This window comes from Girardinichthys multiradiatus, chromosome 2, assembly GCF_021462225.1.
Source record: "Girardinichthys multiradiatus isolate DD_20200921_A chromosome 2, DD_fGirMul_XY1, whole genome shotgun sequence".
Classification (NCBI taxonomy): domain Eukaryota; kingdom Metazoa; phylum Chordata; class Actinopteri; order Cyprinodontiformes; family Goodeidae; genus Girardinichthys; species Girardinichthys multiradiatus.
The window spans coordinates 29,647,534-29,665,022 of NC_061795.1; the positions used below are offsets into that span (position 1 = coordinate 29,647,534).

The 17,489-nt window shown below is 39.8% G+C and overlaps 1 protein-coding gene across 1 annotated transcript in view; it reads right to left on the reverse strand.

Moving 5' to 3' along the window:
• Positions 1-606: 606 nt before the first annotated feature.
• The window catches only part of iqsec3b (IQ motif and Sec7 domain ArfGEF 3b), a 46,560-nt gene continuing 29,677 nt past the window's right edge, over positions 607-17,489 (reverse strand). The window contains 7 exon segments of the mRNA XM_047353692.1: positions 607-788; positions 4,117-4,163; positions 4,297-4,389; positions 4,471-4,629; positions 12,673-12,772; positions 12,901-13,032; positions 13,152-13,291. Coding sequence (XP_047209648.1) covers positions 753-788; positions 4,117-4,163; positions 4,297-4,389; positions 4,471-4,629; positions 12,673-12,772; positions 12,901-13,032; positions 13,152-13,291 — 707 coding nt within the window. The 3' untranslated portion in view covers positions 607-752.

A 17,489-nucleotide genomic window follows, 5' to 3' on the forward strand; every position in this document is an offset into this window, starting at 1 on the left:
GAACAGAATATGATGTAGTCTTGCATTTCTGTCCTTTTAGGGCAGATTTTTTTTCACTCTGACTTGAATTCTCAATCCAAGCTTGCTGAGATGTTTGCTGGATTGCGGACATTTAAAAATGCAAACAAACCATATTTCTGTGAAATGTAGACAGGCTACATCAGTTAATACTGAGTGACATTTTGGAGACAAAAGAAGAAAGAAATGTCTTTCAGAAACACCATCAAAGCTCGTCCATATTCAAAAACCACACATTAGTCAAGTCATATGAATATATTCTTGATTTCATTTTCATTCTATCTATGTACTATTTTCATAATTTTTTTGCGTTGACTTGTGCTACACCAACTTCGTGCAAGGTGCAAGTGTGAGGGTCAACGTTTTTTCAAACAATGCTGCGGGAGCCACTGGAGTTGCGTCGGCGGGTGAGGGGCATGGTGTGGTGGAAGGGCATGGGGGAGTCAGGTGGACAGAACTGGTGAGGATGGTTGTAAGGTGGAGGGGGGGGCGGCAGTGGCGGTTGGGGTCCATCTCCCTCTCTGGCCCGGACGGGCGTTGACATGGCAGACTGGATGAGCTGATGGGTGGCCGGGCCTTGACTGAGAAAGGCCTCCATCCTCCCTCGTCCACTCTGGTCCATGACAATCACCTTGACAATCTGCTGGCACTGGATGAGGGTCTCTGGACGGAGCTCTCCAGCCGGGACGGAGCTAAGCAGGGTGGGTGGCGCAGCCAGGGCGAGGGGCGTGGACTCAATGCTGGGGTGGCTCAGCTGATAGGTCTGCAGCCTGTTGTGAATTGACACCTAGTTTAGGAACAGTCAGAGAACGCATGAGGAGTTACCAACCTGAACGCAGCCTGTATGCAGCCCTCTGGTGAGTTAACGCACATGGGCATGCAGGCATGCAGGTAGTACCGTGCAGTGCGAGTGCATGTAAAATTCACACTCTTACTTGCTATCCCTAATCTCTTTGCTAAATCTACATTCACATTTATTTTCCAGTCAGAATGTATGCAAACACCAGCCCAGAAGGGGAAAAAAGGGGTTGTGGGATAGAAAAAGATTTAAGGCAGAAATTTTAGCGGGAACCATTTGGGTTTTATACAATGTGTGTGGGTGTGCCGAAATATAAAATGAGTGGCAGTAAGATAGGCTTAAAGATAAAGGAGTATCAGGAGAGGAGAGAGGTGACACCGAGGGCGTAGTGTCTCCCTAACACAATAAGTTACAACTCTAAGGGGCTAAGCGAAAGGCAGGGGTAAGAGGGATAAATGAGTAAAACAAGTAAAATGAGGACAGAACTGAAAAAGAAAAAACAGATTCATCTATATGCCTATATTTAAAGAGAAAAGGATTTTTAAAATGATGTTCTGTTAAAATGTTATACAAAGTTAATGTTACCTATAGTAGGTAACTCCTGGCATCTTTATGTAGTAAAAATCCAGATTGGTTAGTCCCACAGGCTGAAGCTAACATCTAATCCAAGAGGCCCAAATAACTCAGATCTCAAAAATGGCATTGCCACAAAAATGTTTAAAATAGCTTTCTGTCAGGGTGTGTCACCTTTTGGACTCTGTGTTGGCTTTGTGTTTTGTTTTCTCCTCAGTTATTTTGAGTCTTAGGTTGTGTTTCTCTCCCTCTTTGTTCATAGCTCCTTTAGTTAGTGTTATCTTTCTTAGTTATGACTTAGTATGGTTTTCTCTTTGTTGTCATTATTGCTATTATTATCATGATTATTATTATTGTGCTCTATTTATCTTCTCCAGCCCCTCTGGTTAGGTTGTGTTTACTTATTGTTTACATTTTGCTTGTTTACATCCTAGTCCTCATGTTCTCTGCTTCCCTTCCTGTCAGTTCAGTCTATGCGGTGTTAGGTTTTGTTACCCTGTAGTCTGGTTTGCTTTGTGGGTTCCTTGTTCGTTCTTAGGTTATGGTGTTTCTTATGTTCCCTCTAGTTTCTCTGTTCATGATTATTCTCTACTCTCATTTGGTGATTTGTTTATAGCTTCGTTTCAGTGTCTATTAGTCCCGCGTCATGTTTTAATCTATGTATTGTTTTCACATGTTCCCTCAGCCTTCCTGCCTCCTTGTCACACCTGTTCTTAGTTCCTTGATTACCTGTCTTTGTTCTCGCTCTGTATATTAGTTGGTTTTGTTTTATTGTCCTTTGCTGGTTCCTCATTTCACACCCGTTCACGACTGCTGATAAGGTTCAGTTTTTGCTACGTCCTGCAGGGTAAACTCAAGTAAGTTTTGAATTTTCTCATGCTTGAACTTGCTGAGATTTTTGCTACGTTCATAACTGTTTGAATAAAGCTGAAGACTGCTTGAAATGCTGCTGCCAACCTCTTGCCTGCGCTTCGGTCCACCCCAAAACCCCACTGTGACACTTTCACGTAAACTATGATAATATTCTTGCTTTTTACGCTGCTTTAATGATATGTCACACAGTTAGCCTAACTAGAAATGTTGTACATTTTCTCTTCTCAGTATGTATTCACTCGCGTATTTCCAACTTAAGTTTAAAGGCCCTGAAAATACCGTTCGCAAAAAATTGCTAAGACATTTTTAGGCCTGGACTTGTTTAAAGATGGTAGAAGTCATGTTTGGTTTGGCGCCTATTGAAATTTCCATGCACTTCAACCCTGGGACCTACTAAGTTCTCAGGCTAAATGTTGGCTTGAGTCCTCTGGATGATCTTACCTGGATTTAAATAAAAAGCAAATGGCAAAAGACGAAAGTTTCAAAAACAGCTCCGATGTTTTTGGGGCTGTGCAGGGCATAGCAGTAGAGTGGGAGGCTCATATACAGAGGCCATTAGTCCTTGACACAGTTGTCTGGAGTTTAATTCCAGACCTTGGGAACTTTTATATATGTTTTCCCCCATTTTCTCTGCCTATTTCTTGTCTGGTTACTTTGAATGAAAGCCACTGGCATCACATAATTCCTTAAAAAGAAACCTTAATCTTGAAAATGACAGAGCTTTATGATATTTTCTGCTTTGTGAACTTTTAAACTCTTGTCATTTGCATTAAATGATTATTTACACAGAAGTTGATAACTATTTACGCAGAAAAAGGGGGTTTAACGGCAACACAATTTTTTAGATTTTTTTTCACAGCCATACTTTTCTGTTTGAAAGCTACTCTGACCAAAAATGTCTTAAATGTTCTGTTCACAGGACCACCACTGGTGGTGCACCTTCTCCATTCCCTTTGTGAATTATCATCAGCTTCAATATAAATGACTGCCCAATGAAAACATGACAACAGTTCAAAGGTACATTAAAAACCATTATCATAAAAAGCTATGCCGATTTTGAAACGATTTTTGCCATGTCACCTGTTGGACTATCCATTAGCTTTACCCTCCAAGACCAACTAGTCTGGATTTTTATTAAATTAGGACACCAAGAGGATGCTCCAGAAAAAGCACTCTCCTGATACAGATTTAGTTGAATGAAGGAGGGTTTTAGGAATGTGTTATTACAAACAATCATGTCTCCTAACAGTTCTGCAGAATTTAGACAAACGCTCCCTGTATGAGTTCGGGTTGAACTCATGATGAGCCATATGAAGGAATGAAAGCATGGCAGTCTAGACTCCAGACACTCCAGCTGTTTATAACCTTTTACCAGAACATAACTTCCAAAATCCAGGATTATCACTTTAAAGGAGGGGCTGAATTCACATGAGACCCAACAACAAATCAACACATCCACCTTTTGACTGTTAACAGTATCAAACTTATCAAGCTTTGTAGATGGTATTCTTGGAGCTAACCAGTCTCTTGCTGGTTCAAATGATAAGTTTGGCAGGCTTTAGTTGAGATGTTTGAGGGGATGTTTTGTAAGAAGTGGATGCTGGTCCACTTATGAGATACAGAATGAGGCTGTTTGCAGCACTACTACAGAGCCACCTCTTAGCAGCCTTTGTACGTTTGTCTGCATAGTAGGGATGTGCTGCAGGCGGTGCTCTTTTAAAGCAAAGCAAAAAGCACTCTCTTTTTAGGATGAGCCACAGTCCCTGTCTAACTGCATATACACACACAAACATTCTCAGAGCCGAACATGCAGATACTTACCTGAGGGAGATGAGAGCAGCTTAGGCACTCACCTCTACTGTGTTGTTATTTCCTGTTTTATCATACGCATCCTGTTGGCCTGTGGGAAGAAAACCCATCTTTTTCAGTCATTGGGCATATACATATACTAAAAACCAGAGACAGAATATCATATAGGGGCCTGGCATTTAGTTAATGTATGCTTCATTATACTACAGAAGACAAACCAGCACCTGAGGGAGAGACATGTCCTGTGTGTGTGTCTATTTGCCCACCATTGGTGTGTAAACCATGTGACTGGATGCCTTGCTGCCTCTCCAGTTCCCCTAAAAGACAAAACAGGTAATAACGTGAGATGGTTTTTATCACATTTGCATATATTCAGGGTGGTGTGCTTGTGTCCTTACACTGAATGTGTATCTGCTCCATCTCGTTGACCTCTGCGATGGCTTCCCTGAGCTCCTCTGCAAACTTCCTGAGTTCCTCTCCGCTCGGAGAGCAGAAACTAACCAGCTGCTTCTTCTCTGAGGTAAAAGGGCTCATCATCGTAATACCGTGAGCATAATCTGAGCAAATACCCAAAGAGAGAGAAAAAGGAACAAACTTTAATTATATCTTTGAGCTGAAGAAATATGCATCATGTGGACCTATAAAACTAAATTCAGCTCTGTTGGCTCCTGTTAAGACTGCAGCTAATAACACGCTGAGAATAATTTGGTGCTAACGTGATTGTCAAACGTGTTCCTGTAAAGCACGCTATCTGAAACACTGTGACTGTAAATCACTACAGGTCCTTCTCAAAATATTAGCATATTGTGATAAAGTTCATTATTTTGCATAATGTCATGATGAAAATTTAACATTCATATATTTTAGATTCATTGCACACTAACTGAAATATTTCAGGTCTTTTATTGTCTTAATACGGATGATTTTGGCATACAGCTCATGAAAACCCAAAATTCCTATCTCACAAAATTAGCATATCATTAAAAGGGTCTCTAAACGAGCTATGAACCTAATCATCTGAATCAATGAGTTAACTCTAAACACCTGCAAAAGATTCCTGAGGCCTTTAAAACTCCCAGCCTGGTTCATCACTCAAAACCCCAATCATGGGTAAGACTGCCGACCTGACTGCTGTCCAGAAGGCATTCCCCAGGTCAAGCCACTTTTGAACCAGAAACAGCGGCAGAAGGGCCTGACCTGGGCTACAGAGAAGCAGCACTGGACTGTTGCTCAGTGGTCCAAAGTACTTTTTTTGGATGAAAGCAAATTCTGCATGTCATTCGGAAATCAAGGTGCCAGAGTCTGGAGGAAGACTGGGGAGAAGGAAATGCCAAAATGCCAGAAGTCCAGTGTCAAGTACCCACAGTCAGTGATGGTCTGGGGTGCCGTGTCAGCTGCTGGTGTTGGTCCACTGTGTTTTATCAAGGGCAGGGTCAATGCAGCTAGCTATCAGGAGATTTTGGAGCACTTCATGCTTCCATCTGCTGAAAAGCTTTATGAAGATGAAGATTTCATTTTTCAGCACGGCCTGGCACCTGCTCACAGTGCCAAAACCACTGGTAAATGGTTTACTGACTATGGTATCACAGTGCTCAATTGGCCTGCCAACTTTCCTGACCTGAACCCCATAGAGAATCTGTGGGATATTGTGAAGAGAACGTTGAGAGACTCAAGACCCAACACTCTGGATGAGCTAAAGGCCGCAATCGAAGCATCTTGGGCCTCCATAAGACCTCAGCAGTGCCACAGGCTGATTGCCTCCATGCCTCGCCGCATTGAAGCAGTCATTTCTGCAAAAGGATTCCCGACCAAGTATTGAGTGCATAACTGTACATGATTATTTGAAGGTTGACGTTTTTTGTATTAAAAACACTTTTCTTTTATTGGTCAAATGAAATATGCTAATTTTGTGAGATAGGAATTTTGGGTTTTCATGAGCTGTAATCATCCATATTAAGACAATAAAAGACCTGAAATATTTCAGTTAGTGTGCAATGAATCTAAAATATATGAATGTTAAATTTTCATCATGACATTATGGAAAATAATGAACTTTATCACAATATGCTAATATTTTGAGAAGGACCTGTAGTCTTGAATTTGAATAAGGCAGATAATTTCCTTTTTACCCAGATTATCCAAAGGTAAAGTAGAAATTATTTACACAAAAGGAAAATAAACTTTAAACCCAGGGTTTGAAATTCATCTTAAACGACAGAAATTCATCAATCCGAGCTTTACTGAGCTTCTGGCGAGTGGAGCCGCGGCACTCCATGGGATACTGTGACGAAAGCGTCGGAGGGGAAAGCGTGCTGGCATGCTGGTAAAGCTCCGCCAAAGAGGACTTCGCACACCACTGCCTTCAATCTATCTGGCAAATGTCCGCTCTCTAAGTAACAAGATGGACGAGCTGCTTCTTCTCACCTGTAAAAACATGGACCACCACGGATCAGTGTGTTGTAATTATGAATATATTATTTAATATTTAATATTAATATTTTAATATTTTATCAAATAATATTTCGGTCTGTTAAGGGTTGTCTTGTGAATACCAGCCCTGTAAGGCGATGGTATTAGGACAAAATCGAAAGGGATGAGCCAAGCTCTGACATTATTGAACAGCAAAAACTCTGCACACACATGCAATGAATTCACACAATTTCTTAAAATATAAGAATTTATTAACAAAAATAAGTCAACTCAAAGTCAAACATATTTCAATCAACAAACTCTTCACCAAGCTAAAACAATCCAACTAAACTACCAAACAGAATTAAAGAATAACGAAGACTAATGGGCTATGTACAATATAAACAAGTTGATTAAAGATGGTTGAAAACCATGACCGAAAGAGTGATGCAACATTACCATTCAATGTTTATGTGAAGTGAAGTTAAGTTAGTCTTGGAACCAACTTAGGCAATAATCAGCATACCTTTAGACAACCACTCACAATGCAAGATCAGATAAAATATTATTTTAATGAAATAATGTTTTAAAAAGTTATCTACTGAACAAACCCAACCTCCTGGATGACCAATTCTCAACAGTGTCTCATAAGCTGCCTTTGTTTATTAAATGAATATTTAAAGAAATATTATTTAGAAACATATTTAAGGAAACATTTTGAAAAAGAACCAAAGCTTCCTGGAGAAGTGGGGCTTAATGTTGTTTACCTAATTATCAAGTTTAGCAAAACAATGTTTAGGGAAATATTATTTTACTGGATTAAAAAATAGCAACCTTTTTGGGTAAATGATCTTAGTAGATTAGCTGTAAGCACACGTGTTCTTAGCTGTTAGCAGTTAAAGCTAACAAAAGAAGCTTATAGCTTATCATCAGAATCAAACACACACCTTTAAAATACCGTTAAAAAAAGGGTTAAAATGCATAAGCGCGGACGGCGAGTTATGATCAATCTTCAGTGTTTAAAATCACCCTTCAACTAAAGTTTGAACACAAAACTGAGCACGTGCTGAGCAGATTGCCTGCTAGCACTAAGATAGCTGAGTTCAACACAAACAAAACCAAACTTCATAAAATGAAAAACGTTTATTTCATTCTAAACTATTTCTACCACTCTGCCCAAACTTAATCTCGTATGTGAACCGTGTTGAGGAAAAGTTGTCCGGGCGACGACGAAGTTTGAAGAATGCTCTGTAAACAAAAGATTAGCTTCAGCTAATCTCCGTAGCGGTGGGGTGGCTCGCTCTGTCCGCCGACCAAACTGCACAGTTACTGCCGTAACCAATGTGATGCGTCCCATTGTCCTTCCTTTGGGAAACTGCTTCACTCGGCTTGCTGGAAACTCTCTGGAAACAGTTTGATTCTGTAGATCTCAGAGAGAAAGTCAAGCAATGCTTGTACCTTAATTACCCCCGTTCATGAATGAATACCGGATACACAAACAGCAATTTATTCGTACTTAACTTAGTGCATATGATCCGCTGATTGTATGACACTCTTGGATCCAGTTTGAAGAGTTATGTCTGTTTGCCTGCAAAGAGACATTAGCGCGTTGTCTCTCCTATCCAGATCCTCTTGAGATCAGTGTGTAAGAGATCGATTCATTGGAAAGGTGGTGGTTTTATTCAAAACAGTGACATCACGGGGAGTCCACCATTACCCTTTTCCTGGCTGTGCAGGAAGTAGGTTAATGCGATATATTTTGAAAGTTCCAGAAAAGTTCGTACTGGACTTCATGTTGTAACTATGACTGTGGGTCCCAACAAGTGGTTCTCTGCTTTAACGAGACATGGCTGAGTGAAAACATCCCAGACCGCGCACTGCTGATGCCGGGCTTCCAGCTGTTCAGAGCGGATCGCAGCACGGAGCTGTCGGGGAAGAAGCGAGGAGGCGAAATCTGCTTTTATATAAATGAAGGTTGGTGCAGAGACATAAAAGTGCTGGGGAAAACATGTTGTCCTGATCTGGAGTCATTTTCCATAAACTGTAAACTGTTTTATTCACCGAGAGAGTTTTCCTTGTTTATAATAATTGGCTCAAATTTTCCACCGCATGGCAGCACCTCTGCCGCTGAAAAACATCTCGCTGAGCTGATTACAGATGTGGCGAAAAAATACATGGACTCTTTCATCATAATACTGGGAGATTTTAACAGTGCAAACCTCTCCAATGAACTCCCCAAATACAGACAGCATATTAGGTGTCCCACCAGAGACAAAAACACATTGGACCATTGTTACACAGCTTTAAAGGACTCATATCATGCTGGGCTGGGCTGGGCTGCTCTAGGATTTTCAGATCATTCTCTTATCCACCTCATCCCAACCTACAGGCAGAAATTAAGAGCATCCAAACCCACGGTTCATACTGTTAAGAAGTGGACTGAGGAATCAAAGCAGATGCTATAGGCCTGCTTTGACTGCACAGACTGGACTGTTTTTGAAACTTCAGCCACTGACTTAAACCAACTAACTGATGTGGTGACATCATACATCAGTTTCTGTGAGGACATGTGTGTGCACACCAAGACCTTCTGCACCTTTGGGAATAACAAGCCATGGTTTACTCCACATCTCAGGATCCTGCGCAGGGATAAGGAAGAAGCTCACAGCAGTGGTAATTGGGCGCGGTACAGGCAGGCCAGGAGCAAACTAACAAAGAAGATCAAAGCAACCAAGAGAAGCTACAGTGAGAAGCTAAAGAACAGCCTTTCTACTGGTGATGCTTCGGTTGTATGGACCGGTCTGAGAAACCTGACTGCCTATAGAAGCCCCCCCCCCCCCAATCCTGAACAGAATCCTTGCCTGGCCAACCGTCTGAATGGCTTCTACTGCAGACATGACAGGAAGTCGTTCACACCTCAAACCACCTCCTCTACATACCATTCAGGAACAAATTCCTCCCATAAAGCAACCAACGCCCTACCTTCAGATGTGCCTGCACTAAAGATCTCCAAGGAAGAGGTAAACAGGCTATTTCAGCACATGAAAACAAAGAAAGCTGGAGGACCTGATAATGTCTCCCCATCATGCCTGAAAGCCTGTGCAAATCAACTCGCCCCGATCTTCATCCGGATCTTCAACAAGTCACTGGAGAAATGTGAGGTCCCCTCCTGCTTCAAATGATCCACCATCATCCCAGTGCCCAAGAAACCTACCATCCTAGCATTAAATGACTACAGGCCTGTAGCCCTGATGTCTGTGGTCATGAAATCCTTTGAGCGGCTCGTGTTGAAGCACCTGAAAGACATCACAGGCCCCCTGCAATTTGCTTACCAAGCAAATAGGTCGGCAGATGATGCTGTTAACTTAGGTCTACACTTCATCCTGCAACACCTTGACCGTCCAGGGACATACACCAGGATCCTGTTTGTAGACTTCAGCTCGGCCTTCAACACCATCATACCAGACATCCTCTACCAGAAGTTCACCCAGCTCAACATCCCAGCCTCCACTTGTCAGTGGATCAACAGCTTCATGACGGACCGACAGCAGCAGGCGAGACCTGGGAGCATCTTCTCCCGCACCAGATCAATAAGTACTAGTACCCCCCAGGGGTGTGTTCTATCCCCACTCCTCTTCTCCCTGTACACAAATGTCTGCACCTCAGCGGACTCATCCATGAAACTCCTGAAGTTTGCAGATGACACCACTGTTATTGGTCTGATCCAGGAAGGTGATGAGTCTGCATACAGACAGGAGGTGGATTGGCTGGTACACTGGTGTTATCAGAACTACCTTGAACTCAACCCACTCAGGACTGTGGAAATGGTGGTGGACCTTCGGAGAACACCACCTCCATACACCCCCCTCACCATCCTCAACAACACTGTATCGGCTGTGGACCACTTCAGGTTCCTAGGAACCACCATCTCTGAGGACCTGAGATGGTCCTCACACATAGACACTGTTCGGGAGAAGGCCGAGCAGAGACTGTACTTCCTGAGGCAAGTCAAGAAGTACAACCTTCCACAGGAAGGTCATCTTCCTGGTCATCTTCTACATTGCTGGTCATCTTCTACATTGCCATCATTCAGTCTGTCCTGTCTTCATCCATCTCAGTGTGGTTTGGCTCATCCACAAAACAGGACAGGTCCAGACTGCAATGAACAATCAGGTCTGCAGAGAGAATAATCAGAGCTGACCTTCCCTCCATCCAGGACTTATACAGGTCTAGGGTCAGGAAAAGAGCTGCTAAAATCTCTGCAGACCCCACACACCCTGCACATAAACTGTTCAGAGCTTTACCTTCAGGCCGTCGCTGCAGAGCACTGTTTACTAAAACCAGCCGCCACACAGACAGTTTCTTCCCCCAGGCTGTTTCTCTGATGAACATTTAATAGAGTGCCAAACAACTGCATACTAAAGTTGAAAATGTACCTTTGTATATGTGTATATTTGTATATATGTATATTTAAGGACAGAAAGATATATGCATAATATATTTTATAACGCATAAAAAAAAAAAAAAACCAGAGAGCAAAGTGTACCGGAGTCAAATTCCATGTTTGTATGTAAAAACTTGGCAATAAAGCTGATTCTGATTCTGATTATGCAGCGATCTGGATTTGAATTATACTTTCTTTGTAACCTGTGGTTTTTGAACCTTGGTGTATTGGACTCTGGCTTAAAAGGATGTTGGCATGCTTTTTTAAAAGATGTCATTATTTACTTTTTCTGTGGGTAACTGAGAGCCTATAATTTATTTGTGAAATCCGCTCACTTGATTTGTTGTGCACATGCACAACTATTAGTTGTGTATTTCACAAATATAGATTCTATGTATGGGTGGCTGAAAGAAAGAAAGAAAGAAAGAAAGAAAGAAAGAAAGAAAGAAAGAAAGAAAGAAAGAAAGAAAGAAAGAGACAGACAGACAGACAGACAGACAGATGTCTAATATGCACTTTGCCACAAGTCATGTAGAAACAGGAAACGTGAAAGAGGTTGACACATGGAAAATGCTATGTGTTATGGAAAACTAACTATGAACATTACTCCCAACACACCAACTCCATGTTGAAGCATCGTGGTGGTATCACCATGATGTGGAGATGTTCTTATGTAGCAGGGACAGGGAAGCTGGTCAGAGTTGATGGGAAGATGGTTGGAGCTGAATACATGGTTATCCTGGAAGAAAACCTACAATACAGTACTTAATTGGGTATGAATACCTTGGGAAGGCACTATAGGTTATTGATACTGTAGTGCCCAAAACAAATCTAATGTTTTGCATTCTTGCAGGTTTATACATGTTTACAGGATAATAAATAATTTTAATTGAAGAGCTTAAAAAATCGATCTAATCTAGGGTAAAATGTATAAAATTTTTAAATTCTAATATTTTAAAATAATGAACACTACATTTTTCAGACAAACATGCTAATGTATAAAGAGGATTTTTTTTGGTAAAAAGGTACCTAGGTGCCTAAAAGCACAAGCTAAGAAATATGTCCATTGTTTTAAGATGTTTGAAGATAAAGCTTGTTTTTGTCAGGTGTAAATTCTGAAGTACCACCACAGCAAAACCAATACTCACTGTTACCTGGATTTCTGTAGCCTTCTGTCACTCGTTATCCAAATATCTGTGGACTTTGTCTCCCTTATTGTAACCCTGTTGTCATAAGCATGTTTTATTACTCTCATGCATGTTTTCAGTTTCCCATTTATACATTTTTGTATTTAAGATTAAAATCTTTTCTGCTTCATAGACTGGGCCGCTTCTCCAACTAACATATTAATCGAATCATAAGCTCTTTCAATCAGAAATTAGAACTAAAGGAACTAAACTGCTTTAATACAAAGCAGTAAGGATATTTAGTCCTTTTGTTGATTTTTCTTTGATCCATTAGAATCAATAAATGGTATTTGTTAGGTTTTTACAGCTTCAGAAAGGTTAGTTGAACTAATCTTAAGTCTGAATGTAATGCTGGAAGCAGTTAGAGCACAGCACATTTAAAATAGGATATTTACCACAATTTCAGGGCAATATGTGCCATTATTGCAGTGCCTGAGTCCTGACACTGACCTTGACAGAACAACAGTAATATGGAAGACTTGGCAAGCTCAGCACTTTTTGAGCTCAAAGCTGAAGCTGGTAATGGGAATAAATTGCTGCAAAGTAGAGTAGCCTCTTACACTCATTGCTGAAGAGGTGAAACTGCATTCCCAGAAGACCCATAGCTTTACAGAAAGTGTATGAAGCTGAGCTTTTCTTCTTGGGACAAAGCTTCAGAATCTGCAGACACAAAGAGCGTTAACCTCTCCCAAGCCACATACTGGGTGTCAAACCATACTTTTTGTTGTGCATGTGACAGCATGCATGTTATTGCACACCAGTATATCTATTTAAAGGTTAATCCTTACCAGCAGCAGGTCATTAAAGAGGAACACCTCCCTTTGGAGAGCGGAGAGTTTCTGTTTGTGAGGCTTGTTGGCGTCAGGCACCTCAAACAGACGGCAGCAGCACACCAGCCGTCTGTGGGGCACAGCGAGGACCTGCAAGAACAACAAGAAGATGGTAGCTGCTATAAAACAATGTTAGACTGCTCTGAGACAATTCATATCAAAGGAGGAAGGGTTAAACTGAGGGGGAGAGAGGAAAGTCTGTTACTCACCGTTTTCAGGCCCAGGATCGACTGCTCCACGCGGCTCACGTAGGTGACGTGGTCCTCGTTGGAGCGCAGCTCTCTCTGCTGAATTCTTTCATAAATGCCTGCAACCATCTCCCTGGGGATGTCTGCTCCATCATCCACACCTGAGACAATTCAAAGGTTCATTCAATGCTGAAGTGGTTGTCATAAAAAAAAACACATGGTGCTGATACCTCTGCTCTGGAGCATAAAAAGCTTTAAAGCATCAAATCAAAAGCAATAAATATTGTAGTATTTTAAATGTATTTTAGATCTTCTGAAACCCTCTAAAGTGATAAATAATTATTCTGTTTCTATCTGTGGGAAACTTTTGTGCACCTCTCGAATATCCAGTATGTCCATGCTCCTTTTCTGTTGCAACTGCACAGTTTAGTGTTTTACTGAAGAATTATATATAGCAACAGTTTAATGAAGCCAAGGTGATATTTTTGTATAGAATCATTAATGATTAAAGGCAAGGTCATTAATATTGCTTTAGGGGAGAATAAAGAATCAAGGTTAAAGGAAATTACAAGAAAAACAAGAAATCAGTTAGATTAGTAGAATAATTTAAGTATTACAAAAAAAGAAAAAACTGTATACTGCAGATTTGAAGCAAATAAATAGCTAGGACGTGAGACAAAAATGCTAAAATAACATTTGACCTTTATAGGAGAGTTGCAATAAAAATAATGTTTTCAGTTCTCATTTAAAAGAACCAGCAGTTTCTATACATCTTATGTTTTCAAGCCGTTGATTTCCAGAGCTGAGGGAAACTAAATGCTGCCTCCTCTTATTTAGTTTTGGTCTTGGGAACAGCAACCCTGATGATCTAAAGGCTGTAGATGGTTCATACCTGACAAGCAACTGTGAAATGCATTCATCCCAACACCATTTAGTTATTTATCGACCATTACCAAGATTTTAAAATCTATCCTTTTACAAACAGAGACCCAGTGCAGTGTTTCAAGTTTAGGTGTGACATGGTGCATTTTCCTGGTGTTGGTCGGGACTTTCTTAGCCACATTTTTGATGAACTGCCGTTTGCCTTGTTCTTTTTTATACCTTCTTGTAAAAACACCATTACAATAATTTAACCTACAGGAAGTTTGCAACGTCTTTTCTGTAGATATGAAATCCTTTATTCTGGAAAGACACTACAGGTTGATTTAGTTATAGACTGTTTCAAGCTTAACTTTTAAATTACAACAACTAAGTTTCTTGCATGCGCCGGGGTTTTTACCCTAATTGAGTCTAGCTGAGTGTTGAGTTCCAACCTTGCATTTTTGGGCCAAAAACGATGACTTATTATTATTATTAATATTTTTATTATGTTTGTTGTTGTTGTTATTATGATGATTATTATTATTATTATTATTATCATTATATTGAAGTGGACCAAGAAAAAACCTTGAGGAACCCGAAATGTAATCTTTGTTTGCTCAGATGTATACTTGCCAAACTACACACTGTGTTCCTGGTCTGCCAAATAAAATCTGATCCAATACTGCACAGTACCAGATAATCGTATGCATCTTTCGGGTCAACCACTCCATATGTTATGATCAACTGTGTCAAATGCTGCACTAATATTGATTAAAGCAAAGCTAGAAGTTTTAGATATATGTGCACTGTTAGTGTTCTGGTGTGGACAAATGCATCAGGGAAAGAAAAATTCAGATTGTGTGTTTAACTGAAAATGTCAATTTTACTCAGTAGAAATACAACAATAAATCCTACGGGATTCTTCTAATGTAAATGAATATTAGCATCACAATATGCATTAAATACAAACATTGTGCTACCTAGCATATATAAAACTTTAGCCTGATCTATATTGTTAGCTTCTAAAATAAAGGTATAATTTTTTTGCTGAGCTATATGATTCTAAATGGTTTTAGGTTTCTTGTATTGTGCACACCACTATGTTCCATATTGGAGGAAGGAGAATTGAGAAAAATGCAAATTAGTTCAATATAAACATGACCAAAAATATCACAAATATTCCACTCTGTTCAGCAGTTTTTAGTAGAAATTTGTTGTGATTGCAATCAAGCAAAACAGGGGTTTGAATAACTAATTATAAAGAAAAATCTTTTTTTCAAATATAGGGAGCTATTGAAGTAAACTAAATGATACTGAATTGAAATTCATGATTTGTGGCAGTCGACTGCATGGTCTACAGGAATTGCTGCACTAAGCAATGGATTTCTCTATTTGTTTTCTGCTATGTCTTCTGTTAGTATTCTACTTAGTTTAATCTTGCTTTTGTTACTCTGGCTGCTTTTGTTTTACCTTTCCTCTGTTAATTTAATTTAACTTCTGCCCTTCACACACCTGGCTGTTGTTTGCTGATTGCCACTCAGCCGTTCTTCATTTATTTTTAATTCTCTCTATACAAATTCTGGCCAACGTCCTGGGCTCATTGCCAGATAGCTGTAATTCTTTCTTTCCCTGTTTAATGTCTGACACATTTTGGATTAACCGTCTGTTCAAAGATTCCCTTGATTTTCCTTCAGCAGCACTGTTGGTTTCCTTTTTTAAACGGAATAAAGTTGAATGTTTTTTTCACAGCTGCTGCATCACCTCCTCTCTTTAGGTTCTCCATCTTCATCTTAGCGCTCATCTCCGCATTAATATTTGTCCATGTCTGTAAGTTTTGATTATTCATAAATGTTGACTGTGAATCACCGGTGACTCACAGGAAGCAACAGCCATTATGACACTTGATAATCTGAATTTGAGACTTGCTGTCTGATACTATCATTTTTTAAAGTGATTAAGGATGTTAGTTTTATTTCTTTGTAGCTATGTTTGCAAATATGTTGTTATTCCTGTAAGGGTGCTGCCATATTACATACGCCAAGTCATGGGCATGAATGTGGTTGTAATTTGGGGCAGTGGTTTATTTAAATAGTTATTTTTATGGAAAAACAAAAAAGTAAAACAAGATGTGGGTGCATGGGTTTGAATTTAATGTGTAAATTCTCTAATTCAAAATTATATATACAGGTTCAACATATACATTCACCCCCTTCAGAATCTTCAGACAACTTTTGGGGCCTCTACAAAGTTGCTGGCATAATTATGACTGAATATTTAACTTCTATTATTATTATTATTATTTTAAATTGATTGTATTTCTGACACAGACTTGGTTTTTAAGCAAAACCCAAAAAATCTCATTAGGACTAAGATCAGGGCTTTATAGTTAGCCTGTTTTGCCCATTTTAAAATTAGACTTGCGAGCCCAAAAATTAATTTAAGAAACACTAAGGATCAAATCTTCCACAAACTGCCACCTGTTGGAACACCAGTTCACCAATCATAGCCCACACTGAAGCTTTCTAGCACCACTGGCCGAGAGACAATATTGTATATTGACAATATGGTATATTGTAATAGCAGATTTTGTAATGAAGGTTGACCACCTCCAAATTCTGCTTCTGACCAAAATACACATCAAAACTTGTTTTGTAATATCTAAACAGGCTAACATACAGGCTCTGGAATGGCCAAACCTCAACCTTATTAGAAATTTATAGATTATGCTTAAAAGCGAGATCGGTCAGAGAAAACTGACCAATTTAAATTAACTCTACCAATTCTGTCAAGAAGAGTTTTTAAATGTCTAGCCAAGAACTTGCTGACATCTAAAAAATGTGCGTGATTTCTCTCCAATTTGTTAAAAGGACATTTAACCAAATGAAAGTGGGGGAGTATTATTTGAGGATTTACAATCTCGGCTCCAAAAATTGGAATACTACAATTTTTTGTAACTTATTTCAGAAAGTGAAGCTCTTGACTATTCTGTAGATACATTACACATATATAGAAATATTTCAAGCCTTCATTTCTTGTCATTTTAATGATTATGTCTTATTCAGATAACCCAAAATATTGTGTTACAGAAAACTGGAATATTGTGAAAACGCTAATTTGCTCGAAAAACCTGCAAATGTTTCCTAAACCTTTAGTCTCTCAGTCTAGTTCAGGAGGCCACACAATCATGGAGAACACTGCTGACTTGACGGATGTCCAGAAGACAGTCATTCACACCCTCCACAAGGAGGGTAGCCCACAAAACATCGTTGCTAAAGAAGCTGGTTGGTCACAGAGTTCTGTGTCCAAGCATGTTCATAGAAAGTTGAGTGGCAGGACAAAATGTGGTAGGAAAATGTGCACCAGCAACAGGGATAATCACAGCCTTAAGAGGACTGTCAAGCAAAAAGCCATTCAAGAATTTGGGAGAGCATTGATGCAATGTTTAAGCAAAAGGAGCCCAGGGACGTATTATGTGCATAGGTGAACACTTTACAGAAC